The sequence below is a fragment of the Ochotona curzoniae genome, unplaced genomic scaffold, assembly GCF_017591425.1.
Source record: "Ochotona curzoniae isolate NIBS_2020 unplaced genomic scaffold, NIBS_Ocur_1.0 contig_4064, whole genome shotgun sequence".
Lineage (NCBI taxonomy): Eukaryota > Metazoa > Chordata > Mammalia > Lagomorpha > Ochotonidae > Ochotona > Ochotona curzoniae.
In genome coordinates, this window is record NW_024466107.1 from 8,411,738 (window position 1) to 8,430,627 (window position 18,890).

An 18,890-nucleotide genomic window follows, 5' to 3' on the forward strand; every position below is an offset into this window, starting at 1 on the left:
GTTTCTGCGCCCGCTCACTCTCAGAAAAGAGACAAAAGCTTCCATTGGCGGGGCCACATGGCCACAATCCCTGCGATGGGGTGGGGAGACGATGCCCTGGAGCTGGGACCTTAGTCCGGATTTGCCATGTGGGTAGCCAGGATCCAGTAACTGGAGTCATCACCCGCTCCTCCCATGGTCCACATCGGTAGGAAGCTGGGCTTGGCTCCAGCCGTTACCGCTACCTAGGAAATGGACCAGCAGGTGGAAAAGATCTTTGTCTTTGTCTCCCCTCACCATCAATTTGATCTGCCTTTCCAATAAGAATAAATCAATCTCTTTTTTTAATCTAGTTTAAAACAAAATAGAAGAGCTGGAATCAGGTTCAGGATGAGACATGACGTGTTGAGCAGCACCCTAAGCACAAGGCCCCCCGCTCCCCACCACTAGTTCCAGCTTTCTCAGCATCTCTTCCTCCTGCTGGCTATTAAAGAAAAAGATGGTGTGCTTCCACTATGGAGCAGCACCCATCAGCTCCCCCAAAGGTGGCTGGTGAGAGAAGGTTATTCTGCAAGAGGACGTGATCCAGAAGCCATGAAGTCATTTCCACTTCTCCAGAACCTCAGGGAGCTGTGACGTAACATCCGCTCCACACCGAGCACTGCCCAGCACTCAGCAGGCAGCCAGGTGATGAGTCCCTACAGCTAGGACAAGCAAGCAGCACAGACAGGGCGGCTCAAAACGGCTCTGCCAGTTCTGGAGGCTGGGAATCCAAGGTCAAGGTGTCAGCCGCACAAAGTCCTTCTGAGGACGCTCCCTTGGGTTGCAAGTGACTGCCTTGTCATGGTCTTCTGCATATGGCCAATCACTCAGCTTAGTTTCTAACTGGATTATCTTTTAAAGATCCTCTCTCCCTTTTGAAGTACCAATGTTAGGATTTTTTTTTAAAGATTTACTATTTTTTTTTTTAATTGAAAAGTCAGATATACAGAGAGGAGGAGAGACAGAGAGGAAGATCTTCTATCTGATGATTCACTCCCCAAGTGAGCGCAACAGCCAGAGCTGTGACTATCTGAAGCCAGGAGCCTGGAACCTCCTCCAGGTCTCCCACACGCAGGTGCAGGGTCTCAAGGCTTTGGGCCGTCCTCGACTGCTTTCCCAGGCCACAAGTAGGGAGCTGGATGGGATGTTGGGCTGTTGGGATTAGAACCGGCGCCCATATGGGATCCCAGTGCATGCAAGGTGAGGACTTTAGCCACTAAGCTACTGTGCTGGGCCCAGTATTAGGATTTAACATGCAAATTTGGAGCTGCACGCAAGTCAGTCTGCACTAAGTGTTTACCCAGTAGGCTGGCATTGTGGTACAGTGAGTTAAACCACTGCCTATGATACTGGCATCTCATACTGGAACAGCACTTTGAATCCCAGCTGCTTCACTCTTCCATCGAGCCTCTGCTAATGTGCCTGGGGCAGTGGTGGGTGACACAGTCACTGGGCCCCTGCCACCCATTTGGGGAACCCCAAGGGAACTTCAGGCTCCTAGCTCTGGCTTGGCCCAGCTCCAGCCAGGGTAGCTATGTGGGGAATAAGCCAGTTCTTGAAGGATTTCTTTCCTCTCTCTCTGCCTGTCTTGGTGCCTTTTAAATAAGTAAATAAATCTTAATAAATAAAGATGTAGCCAATGGAATGAGTGAAACAGTAATGTGTATGCTTTGTCTTTCTCTGCTCACAAGGCTTTGTCTTCCGTGCCATGTAGGGTTTCGCTTATTAGTTTGTCTTCTGTGCTCCTGAGGTTTCAGATGCACATCTCCACAGTGCTGCCTCCCTAAGATTCTCCACCGATGATTCAGTGTCCAGTTAGTTCCCTCCCCTGTGCAAGGCCGTGTCCTTGCATCCCTGCACGGAGGTTTCAGCGTGTGCCTTACAGTTGCCTTCACTGGCCCCACGTGTCCCTCAGAAGGCAGCACCTCTGCCCCCTTCTCCATGCTGGCCTGACCTCTCTGTGGAAGGATGGCAGGGGAGACTGCTCTTGGCCCTTTGGGCTGCTGGGACCTCACGCCAGGCCCGCTGTTTGTGTCACCTTCCCCACATCCTTCCTGTCTGCCACTGTCTCATGCACTTGCCCTCTGACCTGCCTTCCACCTGCTCACCACTCTCAACCTTGAGGTTTACCCTGTGCACACAGGGACCCACGTGACATTACCACCTTACAGTTCTGGCCTTCCCCACCACAGAAGTTCTCCCCCCACATGTAGACTGAACCCCAGGGTCATGGCCTTACTTGTACCCACATCTACCCCAGTAGAGAAGGTGCAGGCTAGACAGGCTTGCCTAGCTTGAAATTTTTATTTTTTATTTACTTGAAAGGTGGAAAAACCGAGAGAAATCATCTGGAGGGTGGTTTACTCTCCAAATGAGCTGGACAGTCAGGTCTAGCTCAGGCTGCAGTCAGGAACCTGGCGCTGCTGCATCCGGGTTCCGAGTGCATGATAATGACTCTAGTACTTGGGCCATCACTTGCTGCCTCCAGGGTATGCAAAGCAGGAAGCTAGACTGCAAGCAGACCGAAGACTGGACATTCTCAACCACTGCACCAAATACCTGTCCCAAAGAGTTTGCATTTTTGCAGAAACCCTTATTGATGGCATGACACATGGGGGAGCCATGACAGCTAGTTCTAGCCAGGAGCCAATATTCAAAGCTTGCTCCTCTCGGATGAATGTCTCATTTCCCAGACGTCTATCATGCCAGTGCACGTTTGATATCTTTATTTTTTTTAAAGATTTATTTTTATTATTTTTTTATTGGAAAGGCAGATATACAGAGAGGAGAGACAGAGAGGAAGATCTTCTGTCCGACGATTCACTCTCCAAGTGAGCGTAACGGCCGATGCTATGCTGATCCGAAGCCAGGAGCCTCTTCCAGGTCTCCCACATGGGTGCAGGGTCCCAAAGCCTTGGGCCGTCCTCTGCTGCTTTCCCGGGCGACAGGCAGGGAGCTGGATGGGAAGTGGGGCTGCCGGGATTAGAACCGGCGCCCATATGGGATCCCGGGCGTGCAAGGCGAGGACCTTAACCACTGCGCCACTGTGCCGGGCCCCGTTTGATATCTTTATGCAGTTAAATGCATTAAAATTCTCCAAACCATTGTATAGGCAAAAGCAAATGATTCATAGGTAAATACTGCATGCCAACGCAGTGCGATGCTCACACAGTCTTGTCCTTTTTCCTTTGCCTGGAGGGAAGCCAAAGCCATTTCAGTACATCCGTCCTTAGATTGGACTAGAACCCGGAGGCCCCATTTCGGATTGTTCATCTCTTCATTCTGCTGCTAGTTTCCGTACAATATATTGCTCTGCTTTTTCTTTCTGGAACAGAATATAAGTGTTCCAAGGGAGCTGGACGTTTTGACGGTTTGTGCATTGTTATATTCCCCACGCCCAAACCATGTTGTTGTTTGAAATGTTTTGTTTGTTTGAATTGAGATCGGCAGGGTGCCTGGGCTTCGTGTGCATTCCATCTTCTCACTTCCGTTTTTGCTCCTGCGGGTCAGGGAAGACGGTGGTAGTTGAGTTCCTGTTATCCTGTGGGACACTTACATTGAATTCCCAGTCTAGCCCAGTCAATCCCTAGCTGTTTCAGATTCACTCTTTCTCTCCCTCTGAAATACATGCATTTAAAATAAGAGAATCACTGGATAAACCAAAGGCATTTAGTTAAGTCCTTAATGAGCCTACAGTCAGGGCCACCACTGTTGCAGCCTCTGCCTGCAGCACCACATCCCATATGGGTACCAGTTCGAGTCCTATTGCTTTACTTCCAGCCCAACTCTCTGTTGATGTCCCTGGAAAGCAGCCGAAGATGCCCCAGGCCCCTGGGTCCCTGCTCTCAAGTGTGAGATATGGAGGAAACTCTGGGCTTCTGGTTTGAGACATTGGGCCGTTGGAGCCACTTGAGGAGTGAACCAACGGATAGAGGATCTTTCTCCCCCTCTTCTCTGTAACTCCGTCAAAATAAACAAACAAACAAACAATCCACGCGCCCTCAAACTAACTTTGGGACTAAGACTTACTGTTAAGAAGTAGTCATATATTAAATGTTTTAAAGCCTACATCCTATCTTGGAATCTCTTTGATTGCCAGCTATCTCCCAGTCATTGACTTAATAGAATTCTGGCTCATGCTTCCTACTGGCCATGCTGCACTAGCCAGCAGATGTCCGTTGGCCATTCATCACCGCCTTCTCTTGAACAAGCTTCCAGCTGTTGCTGCTGTCTCTTGGTTTCGAATGAACCTCACAAATTTAAGCATGTTCAAATCAAATTCATCACTTGATTCTTCATTGGAAAAAAAAAAATCTTTGAGGTTAACACACTTGAAACATCCAGCCCTTTAGTCTAAGCTAGTTGACCAAAAGTTGTCCCACTGGAAAATAGTTCCAGCTTTCGCTCATTCTTGTTTCTAAGCTATTTCCAACAGAACTGCCACTTCTGGACTTTCCCCAGGCATTTCCTCCAGTCTGTGCCAAGTCGCTCTCTGACACGGCATTCATCGACACCCCCCCCAGCCCTGGAGGCGACACCTGCTAATCCATAGCCTAACATTTGCTGGGCGTTGTTCTAGATAGAGGATGCAGAAGCAGACAAAATGGTTTGGGGAGCAAGATGACGCAGCTGTCTGGAAAGATAATTAACAAAACAGTATTTTCTGTTTTAAAGATTTGTTTGTTTGAAAGGCAGGATGACATTGGAAGAGGAAAAAGAGAGAGATCTTGCCTTGCTGACTCATTTCCCAACTGGCACAACAGCCTTGGTTAGACCGGGCTGAAGCCAGGAATCTGAACTCTGTCAGCTGGTAATACACACTAAAGTAAAAAGAGGAGGAGTTGGAGGCCAGTGTTGCGGAAAGTTAAGCTTCTACCTGTTATACTGGCATCCCATATGGGGGGATGGCGCAAGTCTCGGCTGCTCCACTCTGATCCAGCTCCCTGCTTGTGGTCTGGGAAAGCAGTCGAGGACGGCCCAAAGACTTGGGACCCTGCACCCAGGTGGCAGACCCAGAAGAAGCTCCTGGCTTCGGATTGGCTCAGCTCCAGCCGTTGCAGCTGCTTGGGGAGTGAACCAGTGGATGGAACATCTTTCTATCTGTTATCTCCTCTATATACAATCTGACTTTCCAATAAAAATAAATCTTAAAATTTGTTTTTAATCTATTGATTTCAAGGGCAGAGTCACAGACAGAAATCTTCACCTGCTGATTCTCCCCCCATGATCACATCCACTGAGTCTAGAGCTCCTTCCGTGAGCAACTGATTTATGACAGCTCCTTGTTATTGCTTTGCATCATTTAAGTCTCACTTTATTATACGGTACCTGCTATCCTCGTGGAGTTTCATTTCCTTGTGGGTTGAGATGGCTGGTGTCTCATTGGAACCTCATAACACTTGGCACAGGCGGAAGCCCTGCCAGTGCAAGTCTGGCCCAGTTCTGAGCCCAAGCCTGCCTTCACCGTGTCACTTGCTCTGTCCTCCGCAGGCCACTACGTACACGGCATCTGCATCTACGGAAATGGAGACCTGAAGTGGCTGATGAATTCGCCAAGCCTGTTTGCCAACAAGTTTGAACTCAACACATACCCTCTCACCGTGGAATGCCTGGAACTGAGGCTTCGCGAAAGAACCCTCAATCAGAGCGAAACCGCAGTACAGCCCAGCTGGTACTTCTGACCCACAACAGCCCGGCATGGAAGGGAAGTTGCAGATGAAGCTTTTGAGCCTAGATTGTGTGGGAGGCTTCAGGGCCTGGCTCGGTAACTGGACTTGAACTGTACGCTGAGAAGCTCTGAAATACACTGCACGATGGCCGAGTTGAGTTATCCTGGCACCTTAGCCAGGCTGACAATTTTCTTGATAACTCTACGAGAGGAGGCTGTTGTTTTGACCGGGGTTAAATTTAAATGCTGTCAGATCTTTGCACCCGGTCGTCATATAAACATGTTCTAATGCAAACGAAGAGTAGATAATAGTATTTAGGAAAATAAGAATTTGAGTTCTTTGAAGGAAAAAAACAAAAGGAAGTCTCTTATCACACATTGTCAGCTCTCAACTAGGCCTGCTGAAAGAGGACCCAGGCACTGGGAGTGGCAGCTGTGCTTTCTCCTCTCCCTGCTCAACCGCAGACGGGTGTCCAGACAGCTCTTCCGGGCAACTCGTCCATCTTGTTAAAGCTGAAGCTCCTGGAATTGAAAAATCGGCCCGAGTTCCAACAGTGGCGTTTCCGATTGCCCGTGTCCGGAGTTCTGCATGTGGTGAAAAGTCGGAACACGAGCCCATCCACGCGTTAGACCCCACTGTCTGCTGCCCCAGCAGAAGGACCCCAGGGAAATAGCACGTCCCCCTGCCTTTGCCGCACTGTGCCCATTCTCCTCTGTGTCAACCTCAAAGTCCTTGCAAAAAGTGAAGGCATCTGTGGCAGAGGTGTCGTTGCACAAATCCATTGTGGCGGCCGGAGCCCCTCACACTGAATCACTCCCAGCAGCTAGAATTCCCTACCCCCTCTCCCTAGCCCCGGTGCGACGTGACTTGTAAAACTGAGTTCTCTCCTACAAGGCTGAGAGCCACACGGCAGTGTCTCCCAAGGGACTTTACTGACCCCAGGAGTGCCTTCATTTCTAAGCAACTGTCTGTCGGCTATCTCCCCGCCCGCTACCAGCTGTCTATCCAGCCACTCTTCCACCCACCCGTCATGCACTCCTACACCCATGCTGAGACAGGTAGCAAAACAGAACTTCCATTTGGCAATGACGTTAAAATTGGAGAGCCTGGCAGGGAACGTGTTGCAGAATCATTGCGTTCGGCACAATCAGGAAGTTATATTGTGATTATTTAGACACTGTATATGGGGATTTCAGGCCCGGTAGCTCAGTAGTTACCAAGTGGGATCAAAGGGGAGGGGGCAGAGGGAAGTCCCGTGGGCGCTCCTGTCTGCTCCTTTCCTGGGCACCCCACCACACTCCCGAGGGCTCGCGCACGTCATCACCCTCGCTCTGCAGGTGAAGCTGCTGAGGCCAAGAGGGGCACGACCATGTGGGCAAATGAGATCTCCACAGCGGGGACCCGGGACTCTCCCTGCTCCTCTCCGTTCATTTCCCGAGATGGACTGCAGAGAGGCGGGGAGTCAAGCCGTATTTAGTGTCCCTAACGGGGCAGGTGTGAGGAGTGGGCTCAGTGTTATTGAGAAGTCCACGTCCGGGAAATCTGAAGTCTCCTGCAGTATTCCTCGCATCCGCTGGGTTGTGTAATATTTATTTATTCTCATGAAAACCGACGACTGTAACTGATGAGATCCTAAATTAATACATTTATTTTTTTTCTTGTGATTGTATCTGTTGAATGTTTTAATCCTATTTAAAAGGGAATGGCTTTGAAGTGAATCCTTTTCTCCAGCTACTGAAAAAGCAACAACAACAACAACAAACAAACCCATGGGATCGTATTGGGCAGTGAGGGGTTGACCCGTATGGAACACAGCCAAGGTCAATACTGAAGTCTGCACTCTGTGTCTTTCGAACATACAATGTAAGTGATAGCACATAAGAAAAAAACACATTACACTGGATTTTCCCACTAGCATGAGGGATTTTTCTAGAATTGATGTTTACATGTCCGTTGCTGGTCATCTCACCCACGTCGTCAAGGCTTTAGTGTTGAAAGAACACAGCATTAGGCTCACAGATTTCTTCCAGCTCACGGGGATGCCCTGTAACTACTGTATCTTTGTTTTTAATTATGTTCTGTGTGGTTTTCTTGGAAATAAATTATTTTCCATCTTTGCGGCCGTTGTGTTTTGCTACTGGATGGTTAAAAGTCCACTCAAGACCTTGTTTTCATCTTTTTGAAAAAGATTTATTTGTTTATTATTGGAGAGGGAGATTTACAGAGAGATGATAAGACAGATCTTCCATCTGCTGGTTCACTCCCCAAGTGGCCGCAATGACTGGAGCTGAGCAGAAATGAAGCCCGGACCCAGGAGCCTCCTCTGGCCTCCCAGGTGAGTACAGGGACCCAAGGCTGTGGGCTGTCCTCTGCTGCTTTCCCAGGTCATAAACAGGGAGCTGGAAGGGAAGCAACCAGGACTCAGACGGGTACCCATTGGGATCCTGGTGCTTGGAGGTGGAGGATTAAACAGTTGAGCCAGCAACACACTGGGCCCAGAAGTTTTACAAGGCAGTTCTACCATTAAAAAGAAGAAGAAATACATTCATACATGCATCACTGAAAAATAATTTTCCTTTGTCAGATGTTTGGAGAATAATTGAGAATGACAAGAAAGAGGATGAAAATAAATTAGAAACAGCTGCTTCAAAAGTTGAGGTAGGGGTCCAGCACGGTAGCTTAGTGCTTAAAGTACTCACCTTGCACACACCGGGATCCCATATAGGCGTTGGTTCGTATCCTGGCAGCCCTGCTTCCCATCCAGCTCCCCACTTGTGGCCTGGGAAAGCAGTCCAGGATGACCCCAAAGCCTTGGGTTCCTGCACCCATGTGGGAGACCCAGAAGCTCCTAGCTCCTGGCTTTGGATCAGCTCAGCATCAGCCATTGCGGCAACTTGAGGCGTGAATCAGTGAACAGAAGATCTTCCAGAGACTCAGGTCTCTGCCGTCCATGTGAAAGACACAGGTGGAGTTCCAGATTCCCGGCTCTGGTCAGTCTCCATCCTGGCTTGTTGCTGTTGTTTGCGGAAGGATTCGGCATATGGAATATCCGTATCCCTTTCTTTATCACTGTGCCAAATGTCTGTGTATAAAAGTGGAAATAATACAGGAAGAGTGAACTTTGGTCTCTAGAGGTTATCACTTACAAGGGGTATCGCGTGTGTGTGTGTGTGTACGCGCGCGCGTGTGTGTGTGTGTGTGTGTGTGTGGTGTATTCCACCATCAGCCCCATCTCATCAACGGCCCTCATTTCTTTCCTGCACGAGGTTGAGATGCTCCAGGTGACAACAGCCGCTACCACATCCCTCTCCCACCATCACTGGTGTTTTAGCAATTCCCTGACCTCCACCTGCCCCCACTGAGGGCCAGCTCCTTTCCCCGCCAGGCAATGCACGCTCAGGGTCAAAAACCTCATCTTCTCGCATTCACAGATTTCAGGTTGGGTTCCCTGGAAGCAGAAGCTGATCTAGAAGAATCGATTTGTGTGGCAGGAAGAGGAATCAGCAGTGATACATTCCTACTGAGCAAACATCAAATTTCATGCAAATTCCGTTACTTCGTCCCTGACGTCCTCCAGGATTTCATCAGGGACGTGCTGTTAGATTTAGTCATTGTCTCCAGGAGGCTGTGACTTCCTCTGCAGCCTGCTTTGTTTTTGATGCCCTCGACAGTTGGGAGGCATAACTAGTTTTAGAAAATGACTCCAAATGGATTTTTTTTTTTTTTTGTCTGATGCTCAGGGACTCTGCCTCTATTCAATCATCTTTTTTTTGAGATTTTTATATTTATTTTCATTGGAAGGGCAGATTTACAGAGAGAAGGGGAGACAGAAAAATCTTCCATCTGTTGATTCACTCCCCAAATGACCACAATGGTCAGAGCTGAACTGATCTGAAGGAGCTAGTTCAGGAGCCAGGAGCCTCTTCCAGTCTCCCACATATGTGCAGGATGCCAAGGCTGTGGGCCATCTGCTACTGCTTTCCCAGGCCATAGGCTGGGAGCTGGAAGGGAAGCGGAGTAGCTGGGAGACCAAACGGCTCCCAGATGGGATGCTGGTGCTTGCAGGTAGAGAATTCATTAGCTGTTGAGTCATCGAGCCAGCCCCGCAATCATCTACTTTTATCTGCATAAGTTTGTATGTATTTTCTTTTTTCACATTTTAAAAAATATTTATTTCGTGTTATTGGAAAGTCAGATAGACCAAGAGGAACATCCATTCGCTGATTCACTCCACAAGCAGCTGCAACAGCCAGAGCCGCACTGATCTGAAGCCAGGAGCCAGTAGCTTCTTCCGGGTCTCCCATGCAAGTGCAGGATCCCGAGGCTTTGGGTTATTCTTGACTTCTCTCCTAGGCCACAAGCAGGAAGCGGAATGGAAAATGGGGCCACAAGGATTAGAAAACTGGCACCCACAGGAGATCCCCACGCATACAAAGGGAGGACCTCAGCCACTAGGCTACCACTAGGCTCAGGTTTGTATACATTTTCTATTTTAGGTTAGAATCTAATGCAGATATAATTTTATTTTTTTTTGTATTTGGTTACTGATTCCGATATTGCCTGAGCTTTGGCCCCTGGTTGCTCAGTTGGCTCCTGGTGCCTCTGACATGCCCTGTCAGTGTGAGGTCTCTTCCTGGGCAGGATGCCTTCCTGGCATCACAGGATGTGCGGCCCGAGGCGCTCTGGGTGCTCTCTCATCGGGTTTGAGACTAGAAAGACAAGTGCAGCAGCCACAGTCTATGGTGAGCAGAGGCCTACACCGTTGGGAGGAGGGCTTGGATCATTTCACCAGTGAGCCGTGCAGACGGGCAGTGGTGCCCACAGGCAACAGGTGGCACCTGCAATGGGAACTGAGGAAGGAGAACGCAAGCTACTCGTCCTTCGGGGTTTGTTCCAAGTAGAGGCGCTGGTTGCTAAACTAACAGGAGGGAATGGAGGTGCACCATGCAGACAGGGGCACAGAGCAGGTCTGGCAGACCTGAACACCTAAGCCTTGACCTGAACACTCGTAGCCTAGGACAGCACCTCAACATAAGATCACATCGTTTGGGGGTGAGCCTGAGGAAGGTGGGGTTACGGGACCGAAAGCCTTTGCCCCATCCCGACACACTGCTTTTTCTGAGCTCCCTGCAGGGTCAACTGGTTGTGGCTGCATCACAACCTGACTTCCCTGCCCAGTCCTGAGTCCCTCACTTTCCCCCAAGCCCACAGTGCTCCCCAAATACTCATCTCCATGTGAGAGCGTCACCTCTGAAGAGCCTTACCTGTAACCTGGTCCCTACCCGGACACGGTGCAAAGCTTCACTTACATTTTCTTTACTCTTCCTACCTGCTCCTGTTTAATTGTGAAATGAATGTTGACGTCATCTCTCTCTCTCTCTCTCTCTCTCATTGGAAAGGCAGATTTACAGAGAGGAGGAGAGACAGATCTTCCATCCACTGGTTCACTCCCTAAGTGGTTGCAATGACCAGAAGTCAGGAGCCTGGAGTTTCTTTCAAGTCTCCCATGTGGGAGCAGGGTCCCAAAGCTTTGAGCTGTCCTTGACTGCTTTTCCAGGCCACAGTCAGGGAGTTGGATGGGAAGTGGAGCAGCCAGGACACGAACCAGTGCACATATGGGATCCCAGCACTTGAAGGGGTCGGCTCAGCTCTTGCAGCCACTTGGGGAGTGAACCAGTGGATGAAGTTGGTTCTCTGTAGGAGGACACTGTGAGCCTGGAAGGTCAGCGAGCACAGGTTTGCAGTTCATTGGACAGTATTTGCATGACAACAACCAAATGGCTACCTTTGGTATAAACAGCATGTAAATGAGAACACCTAGGGTAATAAACAAAACAAAAGGAATTCCAATCAAGAGAGGGAAACAGTACGGACTCTCAGTGTATAAGGTCTGATGCCCCTAATAAACTTTGGCTTTGACCATCAGTCAGGGTCCACACGTGTCATTATCGGCTCCGTGCACCAAGTCCATCGCTGCAGGACAGCGACAGTTCTCTTTGTATCTGTTTCTGTAAATCTGCCTTTCCAATAAAATAAAAAAAAATTTAATGAGAAAAACACCAACGGACACTCTCCTGGGAGACTGGATAGGGGATGCGGACTGTGCTTTTGTCATGAGGCCTGCCTCTGAGGGTAGCGGGTACCCGAGGGACTGTCGGCCATACTTGCTGCAGCGGGGCCTGTTGGAGTCACAACATCTGACCTTCATCAGAGGAGGGATCCTAGCAGCTGCTTCTGACAGGTGGGCAGAACTATCCAGAAGGAAAGGACACCTGAGAGAGGACAGCATCATCCAGAAGCTGACCAACGGCCACATCAATGTCAGCCTGCAGGTGCAAACCTCAGGCGTAATGTGGCCTGCGGGGTGCTGAGGGTGTTAGGACCCAGAGTGGAAAACCTGGCTGTGAAGTTAAGCAGCATGAGTTCTTTCAAGTTCAGATCAATAGCTGTAAGCTAGGCAAAAACCTACATTCTAGAGGATTTTTTTAAAAAATAAAATTTATCTTAAAAGAATTTGCGACTTAGGGAAAAGTTACAAAATCAGTACAGGGAGTTCTTGTTCATCTCCTTATGGTAACATCTTCCATAAGTGAGGTTCAAAACCAGTTCTGTTCTGTTCTTCGTTGTGCACTGGCTGTGTGGGAAGGCCAGCTGACACTGCCTTTGCCCAGGGTGGGCCAGATGGGTGAGCCGAGTCCCTGTGACGAGCAGGGTCATCATGGTAGACTCCGCGACAGTGAGGGACTGAGGACAGCGGCTCTGCAGCGCAGCCATCTGAGTGCTTGTATCCAGCCACAGGAGCCTGATCGCCAAGGAGCTGATGTTAGCAGGTGGGGCCTTGAAGAAGCGATCAGGGATTCAGAGCACGCCGCTTCCATGGCGTGAAAACACAGCAAGAAGTTGTCAGCATTGAACCAGACACCAACTGCACCAGCAGCTTCCCAGCCTCCGGAACTATGCTATGTTTTTGCTGTCGGTATGTAACTCGGTTTAAAGTATTTTTGTTGTTACCGTAATCCTAAAGGACTGACGCGTGGAAAGGAAAATGAGAACTCTGTTCCAAACTGTGGAACCAAGGTGGAAAGGAGAGGCTAAGTAGGGAGAGCAGGAGCATGATCCTGTGGGTGAACAGGTAGAGGAAGAAGCAGGTGCCTGGCGACTGACACGTCACTGTTTATCCGACAGCCTCGCTGACTCGGATCCATTTTCTCAAATTCAGTTTCTGACTAATTAGATTTGATGAGTCACAGAGAGCTCTGGCGCTTCACGCCTTCTGCAATCCTCTTTGCATACCCCTGAGCAGGGAAGCCAAGGCAATGCACGCAGCAGGAATGGCTGGAGTGTTGATGAGTTCTTGCCAGCCCTGTTGGACTCCCCATATAGCCACAACAGGCAGGGTTGGGCCAAGCCAAAGCCAGGAGCTAAGAACTTCTTCCAGGTCGGACTCCTGTGTGGGTAGCAGGGGCCCAAATATGTGGGCCATCTTCCACATCTTGCCTTTCCTAAGTTGTTAGCAGGGAGCTTTATTGGAAGTGGAGCAGCCAGGACACAAACCTGCACCAATATGGGATGCTGACACTGTGGATGGGAGCTTATGGCTCAGTGCTGGCCCCTATCCGGGTTATTTATCAGAAATTGGTTAACATCTATAGAAAAGTGTTTGAGGGTAACACACACGAAATGCAACAGAAAGACTTCAATACAAGAGGCTGGGAGAGAATGGAGGAATGTATTTCAAAATACAGGAAATTTACAAAACCACGAACATGGAGTAGGAACTTTCCCATCTGAATATATAATCAAGGGACCTTTCTAAGGAATGGTAGGAGTCTGGAGAAATGTCATTTGACAAAGTTCCACAAACACCAAACGGGGGGGTGGGTAAAGACGCAGCTGCTTCCGTCAATGGTTGAACACATCAGGCCAGCTTCTAGATACGCTTCTAGGTACTGAGACTGGCGTGGCCTCACCCAGTCACGGCTGATGCACCTGACAAAGCGGTCAATATTTACCAGCCGCGAGCGTTGTTTTCAGAACTCTGTTTGACTCACGTCTTCAGAAAGCCCCGTGTCGATTTCGCTCACGTGCAAATAGTTAAGTACCTGTTAGTAACCAGGCACTGAGGTGGTTGTTGAAGATTAACAGGTAAAAGGCTTGCCCTCCTGGAAACTCAGGACTAGTGTATCTTTGTGAATTTTAAAGAACTTTACTGCATTTTTTTTTTAACAGAAAGACGTGAAGGGTTCTAAATGACCTGTGCTTAAAATATTCCCTGCTCTCTACCTGAAGCAGCTCCAACATGACCTCTCCTCGCGTGTCACCATGCAAAGATAAAGCACAAAAGCCGATTTGTTCCGCATATTGCAGTGGAAAGGAAAGAAAAATTTATAAGCAAACAAGACAATTTAAGTGATTAAGTGCTGAGAAGAAAAAAAATAAAGCGAAGTCTGGTGGTACACAACTATTTTAAGTTCATGGAAAGAGGAATTAAAAGGTAAATTAATTTGGGTCGGTAAACGTGGGCATGGCTGGGTAGATCAGCACACGGGGCAGGGGTGAGGGGGGCGGGTTGCAGGGATGCCACTCGTCTGGGTTAGGCTGTCACTATAGAGGTAGTTTTTTCCAGACCCGTCTCGGCACCCACAAGGAGTCATGACAGCTGTGGCTGCACATAAGGACTTGACTTTACTAACGTTTCTCTTGCTGTGGGTACCTGGAGCAGCAGGGACACCAGCAACCCATGCCAGGGTGCCTGGTTTGAGTCCTGGCTGCTCCACTTCCAATCTAGCTTCCTGCAAGTGTGCGCCAGGGAGATGGCAGTGCTAGGTGAAGTGCTTGGGTTCCTACCTTCCAAGGGGGAGACCCAGACTGGGTTCCAGACTCTTGACTTCATCCTGGGTCAACTGTGGCCTTTGTGAGCACTTGGGGAGCGAGCCAGTGGATGGAGGGTCTCTGTCTATTTCGCTGACTCTTGAATAAAACAAAAATAAACAGAGGCCAGCATTATGGCAGTGTGGGTTGAGCTGTTTCTTGCAATGCTGGCATCCCACATCAGGGATTGGTTCAAGTCCTAGCTGCTCGGCTTCTAACCCAGCTCCTGGTAATTGCGCCTGGGAAAGCAGCAGATGGAGTACCTGGCCTCTGCGTGGCCTCGCCCTGGCTTTGTGGGCATTTTGAGCAGTGAACTGGAAAATGGAAGCTCTTTCTCTCACTTTCAAAAGAATAATGGCCCAGCACAATGGCTCAACTTGCTAATCCTCCAACTTCAAGTGCTGTGATACCATATGGGCACCAGTTCTTGTTCTGGCTGCTCCACCTCCCATACAGCGCCCTGCTTGTGTCCTGGAAAAGCAGCAGAGGATTACCTAAAGCCTAGTGATCCTGTACCCAAGTGCATGGCCTGGAAGAAGTTCCTAGCTTCTGGCTTTGGATCGGCGCAGCTTCAGCTGTTGAGGCACTTAGGGAATAAATCAACGGATGGAAGATATTTCTCTGTGTCTGCTTCTCTCTGCAAATCTGCCTTTCTAATAAAAAACAAAGCTTCTAAAAAAGAATCAGTAGGGCCCGGCACGATAGCATAGTGGTTAAAATCCTCACCTTGCACACGCCGGGATCCCATATGGGTGTCAGTTCTAATCCCGGTGGCCCCACTTCCCGTCTAACTTGCTGCTTGTGACCTGGGAAAGCAGTCGAGGATGGTCCAAAGCTTCAGGACCCTGTACCATGTGGGAGACCTAAAAGAAGCTTCTGGCTCCTGGCTTTGGATTGGCTAAGCTCCAGCCATTGCAGCCAATTGGGGAGTGAATCATCAGACGGAAGATCTTCTTCTCTGTCTCTCCTCCTCTCTGTATATCTGCCTTTCCAACAACAACAACAAAAAGAATCAGTAATTTTTTGAAAATGAAGTAAAATAAAATAATGGAAAAGAAATGTAACATTTCCCTAGTGTTGGTAAAAAAAAAAAAAATCCATCCATGCCAAGGGCTCCTTGGAAGACAATGATAAAGCTTGGCAAAGCATGTCAAAGAGGATCCGGGAGTATGTTGCTGCACCAGGAAGCGAGAATGAGAAACACACCAAATGGCAAAGCAGTGACCTTGAAGGAGTTCCCACTAATCAAATATGAAACACTTGAACATCAACATAAGGGCTGAATTGTAGTTGAATAATTAAAATAGTAACCTACAAATACATGCATATGTGTGTGTATGTATATATGCATTTATTTAAATATATGCACACATGTATATATGTAACCAAATAAAAAGATTTATTACTTTTATTCAAAAGGCAGATTTACAGAGAGAAGATGAAATGGAAGTATTGTCTACCTGTTGGTCCACTTCCCAGGTGGCCACAATGGAGTTGGTCTGATCCAAAGCCAGGAACCAGGAGCTGCTTCCGGGTCTCCCACATGGGTGCAGGGTCCCAAGGCTTTGGGCTGTCCTCGACTGCTTTCCCAGGCCACAAGCAGGGAGCTGGATGGCAAATGACACAGCCAGGATATGAACCAGTATCCAGCACTTGTAAGGATCAGCCACTGAGCCATTGCGCCAGGTCCTCTGGGAAACTTCTGCAAAAGACTAGAGAGGAATTTGGGGGGCTTTCTGGGTCATTTAATTTTTGGGTTATTTATTTAACTTGAGAGTCAGAGTTACAGAGTGAGAGGGAGAGACAAATTTTCTAGCAGCTGATTCACTCCCCAAGGACTGCAATAGCCAGAGCAGGGCTGATCTGAAGACAGTCCTTAGTTTGAAGAGGCTGCAAGAGACTTCACGTCTGTCATTTAAAAAAAATTTTTTGAGATTTATTTATTTTCATTGCAAAGTAAGACATACAGAGAGGAGGAGAGACAGAGAGGAAGATATTCCATTCACTTATTCACTCCCCAAGTGAGTGCAACGGCTGAGCTGAGCCAATCCGAAGCCAGGAGCCAGGAGCTTCTTCCAGGTCTCCCACATGGGTGCAGGTCTCAAGGCTTTGGGCCACCCTCAACTGCTTTCCCAGGCCACAAGCAGGGAGCTGGATGGGAAGTGGAGCTGCCGGGATTAGAACCGGCACCCATATGGGATCCCAGGTGCTTTCAAGGCGAGGACTTTATCCACTAGGCCATCACACCAGGCTCCACATCTGTCATTTTTACAGAATTGCCGCGACCTCCCCTTGTACCACTCCCAGTTAAGTGAGGAGGCAGAGAGATCATCAGGGGAGAATGAGAGTGTGTGCACAGGGGAGGGAGACTGGCACCTGCTACTCTGCTGAGCTCTTTGCCCACAGGGTGAAGTTTCTGGCTCTGTGCTTCTTCCAAGTGAGCAAGGAGAAGACCTGGAGACAGCTGGCGGGGCAGAAATGTGGCCAAGTAGGCAGAGGAGCAGCGACTCTTCCGCCTCCGGGGGTCCCAAAGGAAGGGACATGGGGCTTGATAAGCGCTGATGGACTGAGCAGGACTTGCAGCCTCTAGCACCCTGCAGGGACACCCAGCCAGCTGGGGAAGAGGTCAAGCTCCCAAGTCAGTGAACGTGGTCAGTGAGAGGCCGCTGGGCTCTGCCATCAGGCCCTGACAGACAGCCCGTTGGTGGTCTGCCGGGCTGCGGTTGGCCACCACCCACAGAGCCCCATCGGCAAGCAGTATCACTCTGAGGCGAGGAAGGGTGACTGGCCACGAAAGGACAGCCCCTGCTCCTCTCTGTGCTGTAGCCCGTCAACCAGGTCACTGTGGGAAAGGGAAAACTTTTGGTTGAAATGCGACCTGAGTTCTAAAGGGGAGGGAACTTAACTGCTGCAGGTGAGAGCTTCCACAGGGCATGTTCAAGATGCTGAAAGGGAGAAGAGGGAGGCTTCGTGTGCACTGGGGGACAGGATTGCTGGAGAGAAGTCTAGTGCTACTGTCTCCTGGGTGGAGAGTATTTGAAAAGGCAGTGACGCAACGAGCTGTTCCATAGTGGTGAAGGTGTCTCCTGCAATGCCCACAGCCCGTGTTGGAACGTCTGGATTGAAGACCTGCCTCCATGCCCCAATCTGACTTGACTGCAGTGTGCACCCTGGGAGGCAGTGGTGACTGTTCAAGCGCTTGGGTCAGTGTTATCCCTGTAGGGGATCTGGCTGGAGTCCCGGGCTTCTGGCTTAAGCCTGACTCAGTAGGAGCTGTTGGAGGCATTTGCTTGGGGGCGGGCAAACCAGTGGATGGGATCTCTCTGTCTCTGAATCTTTCAAAGAAACAACAGGGACTCAGCACGGTAGCCTAGCGGCTAAAATCCTCGCCTTGAAAGCACTGGGATCCCATATAGGCACCAGTTCCCATCCAGCTCCCTGCTTGTGGCCTGGGAGAGCAGTCGAGGGCGGCCCAAAGCCTTGGGATCCTGCACCTGCGTGGGAGACCCAGAAGAGGCTGCTGGCTTCAGATTCGGTGCAGCTCTGGCTGTTGCAGTCACTTGGGGAGTGAATCATCGGATGCAAGATCTTCCTCTCTGTCTCTCCTCCTCTCTGTCTCTCTGACTTTGCAATAAAAATAAACCATCTTAAGAGACAACAATAAAAAAAAAAATTTAGGACCAATGATCACCAACTGCCCAGAAGTCAATAAATTGTTTCCAAAATCTCTTGATGTCGATCCCGCATGAAGAGCAAGCAGAGCCGCCCTACGTGTACCACTCACAACAGAAGCCCTTATTAGAAAAAATATTTTAAAAGACAAGTAAGTACGCAGCAAGAGCAGTTTGCCAGCCCTGTCCATTTACTTCGCATTTTCGATCGCAGTCCCAGAGATAAGAATTCAAATGCACATGTTCCTCTTTGATGAAAAACATCTGACTCGTTTTTTTAAAATAAAAAAAGGCTGGAATGGTGCAGGTGTTTGGCGTTCATGGTTAAGATGCCCGCTGACCCGTCGGAGAACCTGGCTGTGTTATCCGGTGCGGGGTCCTAATGCCAGCTTCCCTCCGTGGCACACATCAGAAGGCAGTGGCCATGGCTCGAGGAAATGGGCTCCTGCCACCTGCACGGGCCACCTGGATCGAGTCCCTGCTCTCTGCCCTCTGCTTCCTCAGCCTCCATCAAGTCTTGTCTGTTGAGGTATCCGGGGAGTGAACCAGCGGATAGGAGCTAGCTCTGTCTCTGCTTTTCAAATACATTTTTAAAAAAAGCTGGATTAGTTCATCTTTCACTCTGCTTGGTTGCATGGTTGCCTTTAAGCATTCCACC

General features: G+C 49.3%; 1 protein-coding gene and 1 non-coding gene across 2 annotated transcripts in view; one reads left to right on the forward strand and one right to left on the reverse strand.

The window, feature by feature from the left end:
• The window catches only part of LOC121159085 (N-acetyllactosaminide beta-1,6-N-acetylglucosaminyl-transferase-like), a 30,086-nt gene extending 22,283 nt beyond the window's left edge, over window positions 1-7,803 (forward strand). Inside the window, exon 3 of the mRNA XM_040984133.1 lies at window positions 5,512-7,803. Within this exon, the coding sequence (XP_040840067.1) occupies window positions 5,512-5,702 (191 nt within the window). The 3' untranslated portion in view covers window positions 5,703-7,803. The remainder of the gene's footprint in view (window positions 1-5,511) is intronic.
• Window positions 7,804-18,228: 10,425 nt separating this feature from the next.
• Window positions 18,229-18,361, reverse strand: LOC121159111. The gene has a single exon (XR_005884315.1). It is a non-coding gene; the product is annotated as a U11 spliceosomal RNA (small nuclear RNA).
• Window positions 18,362-18,890: the final 529 nt, after the last annotated feature.